The 12904-nt window shown below is 42.1% G+C and overlaps 1 protein-coding gene across 1 annotated transcript in view; it reads right to left on the bottom strand.

Annotated features, from left to right (window-relative positions):
- The window catches only part of gstcd (glutathione S-transferase, C-terminal domain containing), a 47810-nt gene extending 35045 nt beyond the window's left edge, over nt 1–12765 (bottom strand). Inside the window, exons 1-5 of the mRNA XM_046416907.1 lie at nt 12631–12765; nt 12056–12482; nt 10792–11250; nt 9109–9381; nt 6383–6476 (exon numbers count right to left, since the gene is read on the bottom strand). Coding sequence (XP_046272863.1) covers nt 6383–6476; nt 9109–9381; nt 10792–11250; nt 12056–12469 — 1240 coding nt within the window. The 5' untranslated portion in view covers nt 12470–12482; nt 12631–12765. The remainder of the gene's footprint in view (nt 1–6382; nt 6477–9108; nt 9382–10791; nt 11251–12055; nt 12483–12630) is intronic.
- Between the last annotated feature and the right edge of the window lie 139 nt (nt 12766–12904).

The raw sequence follows: 12904 nt of genomic DNA on the forward strand, positions 1-12904 counted from the left end.
TCAGCAGAGCTGAAGGGAACTGCAGATTACATTATCATCTGACCCATTGCTAATACAAAAATATTGATTAGAGCTGCTTGAGATATGACTAAAGTAGTGGCTTTCAACATGGGGATTAGGGCCTTCACACAGTCATATATTGAAGAGGTGCAGGTCTAAGGGCACGGTCACATACATGCAAAATCACCCCTGGGGAATATCCGCCTCCTGTTCACTTCCGTCCTATGTGTGATAGCTGTTACTGTTAACAAGAAGTGACCAACAAACCACCACCTGCTCTCGCTATGCTGGGTTTGAAACAAACAAACCCTTCATGCTGAATCTTGCGGGCAGATTCAGTTGTTCAGTTTGGCAACTTTCTAAGATTTAGCAACTTTCTCAGATTCTCTCTATTTCAGGAAAGCATCTAGTGATTTTTTTTTATTCAGATCATCAGGGAAAAGTTTGCTAAATATATTAGAATATATTATATTGTAATTCACTCCCATGCGTGCTGCTCTTCTGCCAACAGCCCTGGCGCACCCCTGTGCTTTTGCACTCTATAAGTACAACATAAATAAGAGCTTCTCTCTTACTCTTTCTCTCCAGATCTCTAGATTAGGATGTTCCTATAGCTTGTAAATATTCCAGGGAAACCAAAAGTAAATAGTAAAGGCTTAAAAGAATTATTTTACCATACCATATTGGAATCAAAACTGTGAATCTTTAAGAAGCAGAATTGACTAACAGAGTTGGAATAAGATTCATAATTGATAAAATCCAAACAATACCCTGCCCTAATTACAATCAAATAAAACATCAAGTGTAACATCAGACAGTAATGAAATGTGAAGGATGGTGTGATGATCGTCTTAAATATACAATCTTCAATAAGTGGGTGGGGGAAATCTTTGCAATATTCGTCTATTAAAAGTTAATGATAATGCACTGATGTAAGGTGCAGCTGAGAGAAATTGTACTGTATCCTTTGGGCAGTCAATATATAGTCAAAGGAAATTAAGACAATGTAAAGGGAAATTCATACGCCTGGACTTGAATCAAATCCAACTAATTATCTTCATCCAAGTAAAATAACAGTGAGATGATAAGCCCGAGGGGAAATCATACCCATGCTGTGTTATATCAGCATGATATAACACAGAATGAAAACAACGTTGCTGTATTAGAATGCTTTTAACATCTTTGAAACAAAAATAAAAACAAACAGATATCCACCTTCACAATAAAACACTTGAAAGCTGACCTGAGATGCCATCTTTGATGCATCCTACAGACAAGCCTTCCTATTCTCTTACCAATGTAGTCAGCATCTGAGGGGTGTTTGGAAGCTAAACATGACAGATGTTTAACTACTCATTTGACTGAAAACAAGCAAAGAACTGAAAAGTGTGGGTCAAGCCTAACATTTCTATTAGGCCTTAAATAACACAGAAAATGATGATGCAGGGGGATATCTGTGAAGGAGCAGGAACCTCCAGCTGAGCTGATGCAACACAATTTTAAACCTTTCAAGTTAGCATTAGCCTGCCGTGAAACCACTTAACACTGCGTGGCCATGATATACGTTTACCACACACACAATACAGCAGCTAAAGTGTGCTGTTATTTGACAAAAATAAAACAAAAGTGTGTGTATTAGAACTTCATCACATATGTTTTGTCAAGGTTATTGCGCTTGTGCAGTTAATTTGATAACTTACATTTAATTCTGGAGTCCCAGAGGCTTACATGCCAGGCACAGCAACTTTTTGCTAGTTAGCTGGATTAAGTAGGGCGTCGTATTGTGACAACTGTGATAACATACTGCCACAATCTGGCTCGAAGAATGTGATAATGAGGAAGTACGTACAAATTATTATACATAAAACAAGAGTAATTCACCATATCTAACTTTAGTCTTTCATAGGGTCAGAGGGGCCAGGGCAGCTTCATCAGCTGAAAACTCGTCCCTTGTCAGTGAACTGCCTGGTGAGGTCGGCCAGGAGAGCCTCCAAGACATCATAATATCGACTAATAACCAAAAGATACTTTTTCTTCTACTATCGAACCACAAGAAAAAAAAATCACACCAGTCAAGTGTGAAATTTGTGAAATCTCAATCACATCTCTGTGCTGTAGTCAAAACAGGGAGACAGAGACAAATGGAACAAGTTTTCACTCGAGCAGTTCAACTTCTGTCATACTCTTGTAACCTAAGACAAAGACGTGGGAACCGATCTCATCTCCTTGTACTAAAACAACCCTGGAGGACCTAATAGCAGCATGTCTGAAGCATGACAACTATGCAGTTTAAACACCAGCCCTCCCTTTTTAATGCCTGACTGTCTCATTCACATCCCCCCACCCCACCCCCCCTTCTCCTGTCTTGTTTTCTCCTGATAACCCTTGTCTCTCTTCATGCTGTCTCACCCCTATCTCAATCTCCCACTGTCACACGCTCCATCATTCTAACATGCTTTATTTACGACCTCCTCTCCTCCTTCTATTAAGTGAAGCACTGCACACAAGATGCTGGCTGCTCTAGACAATGGCCTCTGTATTCACATGGCTCAGCTGTAGCAACACACTTTAAAATACCACCTTTCAATTCAGCATTAGCCTGCTGTGAAACCACTTAACACTGTGTGGCCATGATATAAGTTTACCACACACACGATACAGCAGCTAAAATATGATGTTACTTGACAAAAATAACATCACCACATTTATGAAAGCAAAGGGTCTACACACGGAGGGTAAAAACCAAAACAGCTTCCATTCACAGAGGTCCCTTTGTCCCTCCGTACATTGTGCATAAGACTTGTTGCCATCAAATTTCAATTAGTTTACACTGGAGCAAAACATAAAATAAGGCATTGTTTTGCTTGAATACGTGCTTATCTTACATATGTTTTGTAGAAATACACTATGTAGGCAAAAGTATTGGGACACCTGACCATTACTCCAGCTGGGACTTCGGTGACATTGGTGTGGAGTTGGTTCCCCCTTTCCCAACTCATACAGTGGAGCATTTGTGGGGTCAGGCACCGGTGTTGGCAGGGTGGCCTGTTTTCGTTCTGCTTCATCTTGGAAAAGTGGTTGAGGTCAGGACTCTGTGTGGGCCAGTCAAGTTCCTCCAGACCAAACTCATCCAACCATGTCTTTAAGGACTTTGTTTTGTTCACTGGGGCACAGTCATGCTGGATTAGAAAAGGACCTCCACCAAACTGTTGCCACAAAGCTGGAAGCACAGCATTGTCCAACATGTCTTGGTATGCTGAAGCATTAAGATTTCCCTTCACTGGAAGTAAGGGGCCCAACACAACAGCAAAACAGCCCCATACCACATCCGAATTAAATAATAAAGTGGTCTGACGGAATACTTTTGTCTACAGTGTATGTAGTTCAAGTGTGAAATAAATATACAGTGACATTATTAAGTCTCACAATACATTCTTTCTAGTTCTGGCAATATTTCACTGGGCTAAACGGTTCACTGAATGTAGATGTAAACCCTTGACTTAATGCTGAAAGTCAGCACTTCAGTCTCTCTTTAAATCCAACGCTCTGGAGTACAGAGCCGAAACAAAATGACCCAAATTCTCACAGGCTAAATCGTACATGCACCTATGTGAAAATGGTAATACATATGAAAATAAGGCAACTTTCAAAGACTTGCTTATGTTATATTAATTTGGCAGTTACGGAAATGCAGCCATTTGCACAGAACTCTGAACTACTCATTTCATTTGCACTACTGTCATTGCACTACTCCGTCATTTGCACAATATCGCAGTACTGTTTATATCTCTTATTCTGATCGTTTTTTTTTTAGATTTATATAGTGTTGTTTATATTTATTTGCATTAGGTATTTAGTTAGGTAATTGGGCTTATACCGGGACCGGGGAAACTAATTTCGTTCCACCTCATGTTTCTACATGTGTGAAATGACAATAAAGCTCCTTGAATCCTTGAAATATTTATGCACATATAAGGGGAAAATGCTGTCACTTACATGTACATGCATGGAGGTGTCCATGCAGCTATTTGAGTATACTGTAGGATCAGATAGAAAAGCCCACGCCTTGGGGTTCAGGAGAAATTATCTACCTTTTGTTTCTGTTCCTCTTTAATTACACAGCGCTGAGACACAGGGGTTACCTTCCTACCATCCTAATACTGCAGGAGGAGATATCAACAGTGCCGTTTATCATGCAGAGTGCCGACTAAAGTGGGACAGCTAAAATTTAGTCTCTCTCCATGATTCTCACTCTCAGAATAGATGTACTTCCCACATCATCAAGAGCACTTCTGTTTAGATGTCAGTGGGTTTTTGGGGATGGAAACAGATGTACAGTTGTGCTGTGGGAATACATTAATAGGCTACAAATGACAAAATGTAAAAATTACAGCTAGTTTAGTGTATGATGTTTTTCATTCTGTTGACTCTATTTCAGCACATTGTACTTGAAATGAAACAGTGACTGTCAGGTTAAAATGCTGGCTTTCAGGTATAATAACATGCCATTACCCCTACTGCTGATGATTTCAAACATATGCTAAAAAGGATGTGATGTGATGACTTTCTGTTTTACTTAGATTTGACACAGCAATACAACTTTGCTGGAATTAGGCTTGTGCAACGGTCCAATTTTAGGAGTAGGCAGAAGGTTCCCAAGGTACAGACAAGGTAACTGAACCAATAAATCAATAAAAACTGGTGAGCTGGAATGAAAATAAATGACAGACAATCAAAAAAAAATAGCTGCTGTTAATGTTGTTTGTTGAATGAATGAAACTCCACAGTGATATTATCAGGACTAATGATTATTTTCATTATGATTTACCCGCAAAATATTTTAGCAACTAATCTTTTTGTTGATCCAATGTGAGAAAATAGTGAAAGATATTATTAAAATTTCCCACAGCCCAAGGCGATGTGTTTAGATAGCTGGTTTTGTTCTAAGACCCAGTTTACTTTCATATATGACAAAGAAAAACATCAAATTTTACATTCTAAATAACAAAAACAATTAACCCATTATCAGAATACTTACTGACTGACTACTCAGTTAGGCCCCTTACTTCCAGTGAAGGGAAATCTTAATGTATCGAGTATTTAATTTGTCTTCTCTGTGTGTTTTGTGAAGCACTTTGTAACCATGTGTCTAAAATACACTATATAAAATGGAGTTTGAGCTTGCTTGCAATACATTTGTGTTCTTGTTTGGATTCTTAGTCATACTGCAATTCATTAACAGGATACTAAAGGGGGTAATGGAGTGTAAGCTCAGCCTGCACAAACACAAGAGCCGAAAGAGGGAGGAAGATGATCTTATGGTACATTATATATATTACTAATGAAGCACCTTTCTGGTTTCATTTCAATATTTCCATGCTCCCTGAAAACCATACGAATGAGCCTACATAAGTGGAAATGAAGGGAAGCAAGAAATGAATGCATCACACAATGATGAAGAGAAACGGAAACATTATTATGTATATATGTGTGCCTTTATCAACCCCCTTGCTGTTACCATAACAACTCTGATATGTTGTCGCTGCTCCAACGTGCATTCACACCATTTAACAACACAGACTTCACACTAATAAGGAGGAAAAACAATGCAGGCCAGAGAAAAGGAGACAAAGAAACAGAGAGATTTGCTTCAGCAGTGCCACCTGGGGCAGCAATCGACAACCATCCCACTGCCTATTAGATACTACGCTCACTGCAATCTGTATCCACTAAGGCACGCGCACAAGTGTGACGCTGCACATTAGCTGTTTGCGCTGTCAGTGTGTGCACATTTTTGTGTGTTTCTACTGTGCTGGGGTTGTTTCAGTCACAAACCTATTTTACACTTTCAACCTGCAGCATAAGGATGATAACACATTGAGATAAGCGCTTTAAAATTCATTTGGGGGTCTCATGAGGAAACACATCCAGCTGAGGCTGAACAGAAAGCAGTGCAATGCAATGTGTCAGTGGTTATTATTTTTCTTTTGGGGGGGTGGGGGGCATGGTGCCAGTGAAAATCACCAGGCCACGGTAGTACAGGAAGGTTTAATGCAAATATTTATTCACATTGCTCACTCTTGAAATAATATCAGTATCACTACAATATCAGTAGTATTTGTTTTTACTTTGACCAAGTAATGAGGTGAAAGAAAGCGGGAGTGGGGAGTGATGGGGAGGCATACAGATAAAGTTGAGGGGTGAGGAAAAAGATGATGACAAGTGGAGTTAGGTTGTGGATAGGAAGAGGCAATATAGAGGACAAAAATTTAAAGAAAAGAAAAGAAAACAAGCCAAAAGAGCACAGAAAAGAGTGCAAGGATAGAGGGTCAAAAGGAAAATGGCAAAGAAGAGAGCCAAAAGGAAGGAGATTTGACTTTACCTTCAGTGGGGTTGATGGCTGATGGTAAGCTGTCCCATGGGAGGGTCCAGGCAGGGCAAGGATGAGGAGCAAAGACCACCTCGATGCCATTTTCCTAGGAGAGGAACACACACAGCAACACATAAATACACGTTACCATAGAAACCCCACTACAACCTTGAGGTTCTGTGGTCCAAATGGTTGTAATGAACTGATTCAAAGGGAACCGTTTCTAGACAAGTCCTTTGTTACGCTCACACTGATTTTACAGCTATACCTGTGGAGAAAAAAAAACACGGCGAGCGCACTTATTACAGCCTCAACGTAGACCACAAGTGGGCAGTGCACGCTTCTGCACATCCAACAGAGAAACACAGAGATATTCAAAAGACGACTAACCAATCTGAAATCACCTTAAGCTATAAAACGGGTGCAAGTGAAACCCTATACAGTAAGTGGTCCTTACTGTGATAAATGCAGTCAAACTGTATAAAATTGATCAAATCACCACTTTGACACAAGGCCATAATGAAAAGAAGTGGGGAATGGCAAAGCAGAAATTTGCCGAGAGCAGCATGTTTCACTCTGACTGGTTGACGGTAACACCATTTGAGCCCCATAGTTAAGAGTAAAGATCAACTTAATCTGCAACAACAGCAGCGCTGAATGTGTGCCGATGTTTGGTTACAGGTGCTGGCCGGTCAACAGAGGGCACATGAAAAAGGTACCGTGGATGTGATCTATAATCCACGCCTCAGTCGTGTTGTGGCAAGACAAGAACTCAAACAAAGACATGACAAAAGGACAAGCAGTAACACTGTGGTGCACAAGTTCAAACACTGACTTCTCAGTTGCCTGGACAACATTTTGACAATGCAGCAGGCATACTGTTAAGGTGCTATTGTTGGTTAGTTTTAGCCCAGACAGACAATTTCAATAATCCCAGTTTTCTAGAACATTGGCTTTCGTGTGAGCCCCATTCTTCCAACAGAAAATCCAAGATTTCCCTGAATTTTGATTCAACTGATCCGGTTAATTAAAAGAAACTGTTAACTGATAACACTAACCCTCCTTTTCATCATCCCTTTATTTTACTGGTTTCACATAATGAATTCTTGCAACTGCATATAAAGACCTGTCGATCAACTTGTGAGTGACAGCAGGCAGGTTTTAGTTCTAGTTCTTGCGTTTTGATGGTGTGCCTAACCCTTTTGTTTACTTTTGGATCATGGTTTGCGCCTCCACAGCTCATTGCACAGGCAGTCTGACTGGCATGCATCAGTGTGTGTTAACTGAAGTGAGAAAGAGGGAGAGTTTATGAGCCATTTATATTGTGGATTGTACAGCGAGATGAGCCCAGTGCCTCTGGTTAGCAGTGGTGAAGGATCACATCTCACTGTGTCAGCTGGCAGACCTCTCTGTCTCTATGTACTTGCCTTGGGAGACACATACACAGTCATATATGAGGACATATGTGCACACACACACACACACACACACACACACACACACCTTGGCCATGACAACACAACAGCTGCAGTGCAGACACGATGGTGGCGACATGCAGCCATCCTTGTAATCCCTCCAGGCAAGGAGAGAATGGTGGCCATTGTGTGTGAGTGTGTGTGTGTGCACACATTCCTCTCAGTTTTAATGTCTGATTTCAACCTGCCATGAAAACTGTCATTTGAACACATCTGTGCCTCACTGAATTTCATCCGGCAACATGGCATGTTGAAGGCACATCCCACCCTGACCACCCAACTCACTCAGCTCCATCCAAAGCCTCTTTCACTGCTTTCTTCATTTCCTCTCTTCCCATAACTTAAAATCACATTGTTATTGACACTTAGCCAGCAGGAAATCACAGAAATTTCTTTTCTGAGAGGAGCGCAATAAGGCCAAGAAAACAGTCTGAAGGATCATTACTGAGCGGTTAGTCAGGGCTGAGGAAACAGATTCCTTTTTAAACAGCTGGGCCTGCTTAATTCCTGCTGGAAAAGCTAGACCAAAAAAATCTGCAGTGGTTCTGGTGCACTATAGAGCTACAGACACCATAAATGTGTCTGACTATGCCAGCGCTTCCTGGGGGAACTGCATTTTAAGAGCGTGGACACATTATGCTGGGTTTATGTCGCTTCTCACTAACATTTTCAGCCATTACTATAAATTACTTTGCCTGGCTATAAAACTTTGTTTTGTTTTGGGCTGGATTCATTGGTTTTACTGCACCTGAAGTGAGGATAGGTTGAATGTGCCTTGTCTGCACTACTGCAGGTAAAGCAGCATCCACTGAGAATACTGAATAGCAATGTAGCAATGCAGTGCATTAGTGATTATTTTCTTATACACATATTATCTCATTTTTGTTTTTGTCAGAGAGGTCCCTTTAAACCTGTTTGTCATATATATATATATATACATTTATTTGTTTGGGTTATATTTAGCACGTAATGTTTAAGCACAGGCAGGGGGACGAAAAATTTAATGATAAAAAAGTCTCCCAGAAGCCAAAACAATAGCTTAACGCTACACTCTAGAAGGCAGAAAATGGGTGCATGAAATTACAGGGATAATAGTTAACAACCAGTTGGAGACTGACAAACCCCCTGTCTGTGCTGTGAAGGGACTTCGGTAGGCAGCTAGTTAAACTTACAGCCTGTACGTGTTTGTTAAGGCAAATATGACTGGAGTCCACAGAGGTGTAAAGCATGACGAGAAATAAGTAAGGAAAAGTAATAATTTACTTTAAGCTTAGTCATTGTGGGTCTGGGACCACCGACAAATGGAGGCTGTGTGGTCATCTCCTGGCCTTCTTCTTGCTCTAACTGGTTGGTTGGTAGGTTGTCCCCTGCTGATGGCCCTGGGAGGCTTGACATAGGAAGTTGGAGGCTGGAGAGAGCCATCCCACAGGCCTTGGCTGCCCGAAGGACCCCAGGTACCTCCTGAACACGACTGTACCACCGCAGCAGGTGGGGAAGCTCATGTAGAGTGCTCACAGCGTGGTCTTGCAGGGAACACTGTCAAAGACAACAAAGGGAATGAAAGAGAAAATAAATAAAAAAAACTGAGAGATATTGATTAAATGACTCATCTGGCATGTCATTTTCAGTGAAGCGAGATGTCAGGTTCCACCAGAATTCACTCATCACACTAGTGGACAAACAGACCCGAGGGGGCCTGCCACGGAAAAACATCAAAACAGTGTTGGCAGGTGGGGAGGGTAAGGACACAAACAGAGACATGATCAGAGGAGCGGTGTCACCGTGTGCGGCTGTGTGTGGAAGACAGAAGAAAGGGCGAGGGAAACAAACACAGAGGGAAAAGAGGGCACTGTGCAGTACGACGAGAGGGCGGAGCGGAAAGGATCCGCGGTAACTGCATGTGTCGTGGACAGTGATGGCCGTTAAGAGGAGACACGCTAGGCTGAGTGTGAAACTGGAAACCACTGGAGCACAGCTGACTACTAAAAGCCTCATTGTGAGAACTTCAGTTCATTCCCACAGTCGAGGAATAGCTGGAGACGGCTGAAGGGTGAAATCGAGGTTGAGACCCACTTCACTGCCTGACAGTGCAGCATTCCTGATCAATAACAACATAGCAGTGAACTAAACAGCTGTCGTTCTCTCTGGTCTCAGCCTAAGCTACCTTATTTGTTGTCACCGGCTGCTCATGAAAATATGAAATCGTATCATGAATATTCAGAAATGTCTGAGAGCTTTACAAGTCTTGCGGTTTTTTTGTTTTTTAAAAGTTTTTAGGTCAACATAACAAGCCACCAATTCTTGATCGGAGGTAGACAGAAAAAATGTTACTAAAGCAAAGTCATTGAAATGCATTTCAACCTGCTGCTTTTGAATAGAAACCCTCCCATACACTGTTATCACTCTTTGCCAGGTGGCTCTAGACCACCTTTGAGAGCAAAACCTGTGCCAAGTCTGATGAGCGAGTCTTCTTTACTCAGGTTTCTGCCTGGATGGATGTGAAAGGAGCTGGGTGTACTGCCCGCTCACCCTGACCACAGTGTCAAAGCCATCAGCAATGCATAATTTGACAGGTCATCAGAATAAAGACATTAAAAAGGCCGGTGTGGGTGGGTGGGTGGGGGCTGTAGCCATCTACATAAGACAAGCGAGATAACATCTTTCATGTTGAGAGACAAAGCTTTGTACGGCTACACTCGATTTCTCACAGCACAACAATGGATAACTTCTTTACAGTAAATTTTGCAAAGATCAGAGCGTGTCAAAATTATAAGGTTTACACAGGAGCTAAAGGCATTGAGATTAAAATTAAATGAACATTTGACGTGTATTCATGGATTCACATTAGGCACGAACTTAAAGGCAGCAATGGGATCAGGGTCCTTTCCCACAAGGGTTCATTACTGACAACACTCAAATATAAATCACCAACCCCAAGGCCCTTACCAAGTACTGATAGATGCATGGCAGAAGCACCACATCAGTCAGGGTGAAGTACAGTCCCTCAGCAAACACATGCTCCAGCGATGGCAGGTCTGTCGTCTTCACTTTCCTGATCTCAGAGTTCTCCCTGGTGGTCAAAGTCGGAACTGAATCCACAGACAGCTTGGCCAGAGCCGCCCTGAGCTCGAGTCCGTCACTGACCTGGGGGGACTGTCCAGGTTTGGATTCAGAGTCTGGGTTCTCTCTGCCTTCAGGGGACTCATTCTTTTCATTCCGTCTCTGCTCCTGGAGTTTCTGTCTCCGTATTTTGTCATCATTGTGGACTTTGACAGGCTCCGCCAGCCTTTGCTCTAGGGTGAGGATTGAGAGAGGCACCTGCCGATATTGATCTGCAGGGTTTTTGAGGTGTTCCTCGACAGCAAGAGGGATGCCAATTTCACACAGTCTGGTCCACTTGCTCACCTGAGAACAAGAAAAGTTTAAAGATCAAATAAAGCACTGTATGGCGATACCTTATATTGATGTCTGTCTGTGTAATGCTGCTGACACTGTGAACAAACCCTAATTAACGTTCTGTACGCCCCAAAAATATCCATCGCCTTCAGTCATGTCGTGTCATCATAGTTTAACAGAAATTAACTTGGAATGAAAACTTTGCTAGACCACGCAAAGGACTGAGAACCCAACTACGTAACAAAAATGCTTGTGTTTTATCATTCAGTCTAACCTGGTAGGGGGTGGAGGTGAGGGAGACAGTATCCTACATGAGCCATACAGAAGTGAAAGACAATTATTCATTATCACCTGCACGAATGAATCTCGAAACTTGAAGATTCCTAACAATTTCCTAGAACGTTTCTGGACTTACCTGAAACACCTGCTTCGTTAAATCCCAAATAAATATTGATTCATTTTTCATTTCATAAAAAGTGCTGCATTAGATGCTTCCCTGTAGACACATGTTGCATGTCTACATGTCCAGCTAACATGCTGTGGACAGACTGAAAGGCGAGGTTGTACTAGCAATTAATCAGAGCTAATCATCTGGACTGCGTCAATATTCCCTACATGTAGAACAAAATTACAGTCCTTTTCAGAGACGTTCTGATTAATTCACAGTTGTGCATCAGTTGCTTTGGAGTAAATTAATACTGCATTAAGCCACAACGTACACCAAATCATCACCTTTGCTACGTCCCAGTGGACATCATTCAGACACTTTCTTTAATCTTTGTGCTTTGTACATGTGTGCTTGTCTGCCACCAACCTCAGCACAGGCTTTCAGACAGGTCTTCTTGAATCCTAGCAGAGCCAACACATCATTCCTGGAGGGGTCAGCCTCTAAGGTCTTGTTGATGATGTGTCTAAGGACCACCGCCAGCCCGGCCCTGCAGAGCCTGCCAGTTTCATCCAGGACAGCAGGGAGACGGCAGCCTCTCACCAGCTGGGGCAGAGCCTCCAAATGAATGTCAGTCACATCCAAAGACTCCGGTAGTTGACCCCTCAGTGAATGGGAGCTGGCAGGCTTGGTGGAGACCAGAAAAGTTTTGAAAGACTTGCACTCGCAGTAGGACAGGAGAAAAAGGGCGATGGAGGAATGCAGCGGAAGACGCAGCTCCTCGTGTTGGGAACAGACTTCTAGAAAGAGGGACGGGTGTTGTTTTACTTCTGTGTGCGGCATAGTAAAAGTAGGACTGTGGAGCAAAAACAGAGGGAGGCAATAAGTAATTAGCTTTGGAAATACTGTATGTTCAGGTGTCTTTTGAAGTGTGACAGCAACAAAGTGCTAGCTGAATAAGCATTTCCGGTCCGACGTACAAAATGTCACGAATATATACTTACAACAATTTTAGTAATGCGGACACATAGACCAATTCCAACAACACCACGTTGTTATGGTACACGCTTCCGAGCACAGTCCTTCTTCTTTTCTCATGCTGCCTTTTTTCCCTAAAGCTAGAATAGAACCACAGCGCCACCTACTGACTTCTGTCGAATCTTAAGAATCGATAATAACTGAAATAGTAATTGGAACGATGCATCGGTTTAAAATGTTTAAGAAGTACACGTGATACATGTGATTAAATAGTAGATACAGAGCGCAAGGACGTGTGAT

Source organism: Scatophagus argus, chromosome 2 (assembly GCF_020382885.2).
Source record: "Scatophagus argus isolate fScaArg1 chromosome 2, fScaArg1.pri, whole genome shotgun sequence".
NCBI classification, from domain to species: Eukaryota; Metazoa; Chordata; class Actinopteri; family Scatophagidae; genus Scatophagus; species Scatophagus argus.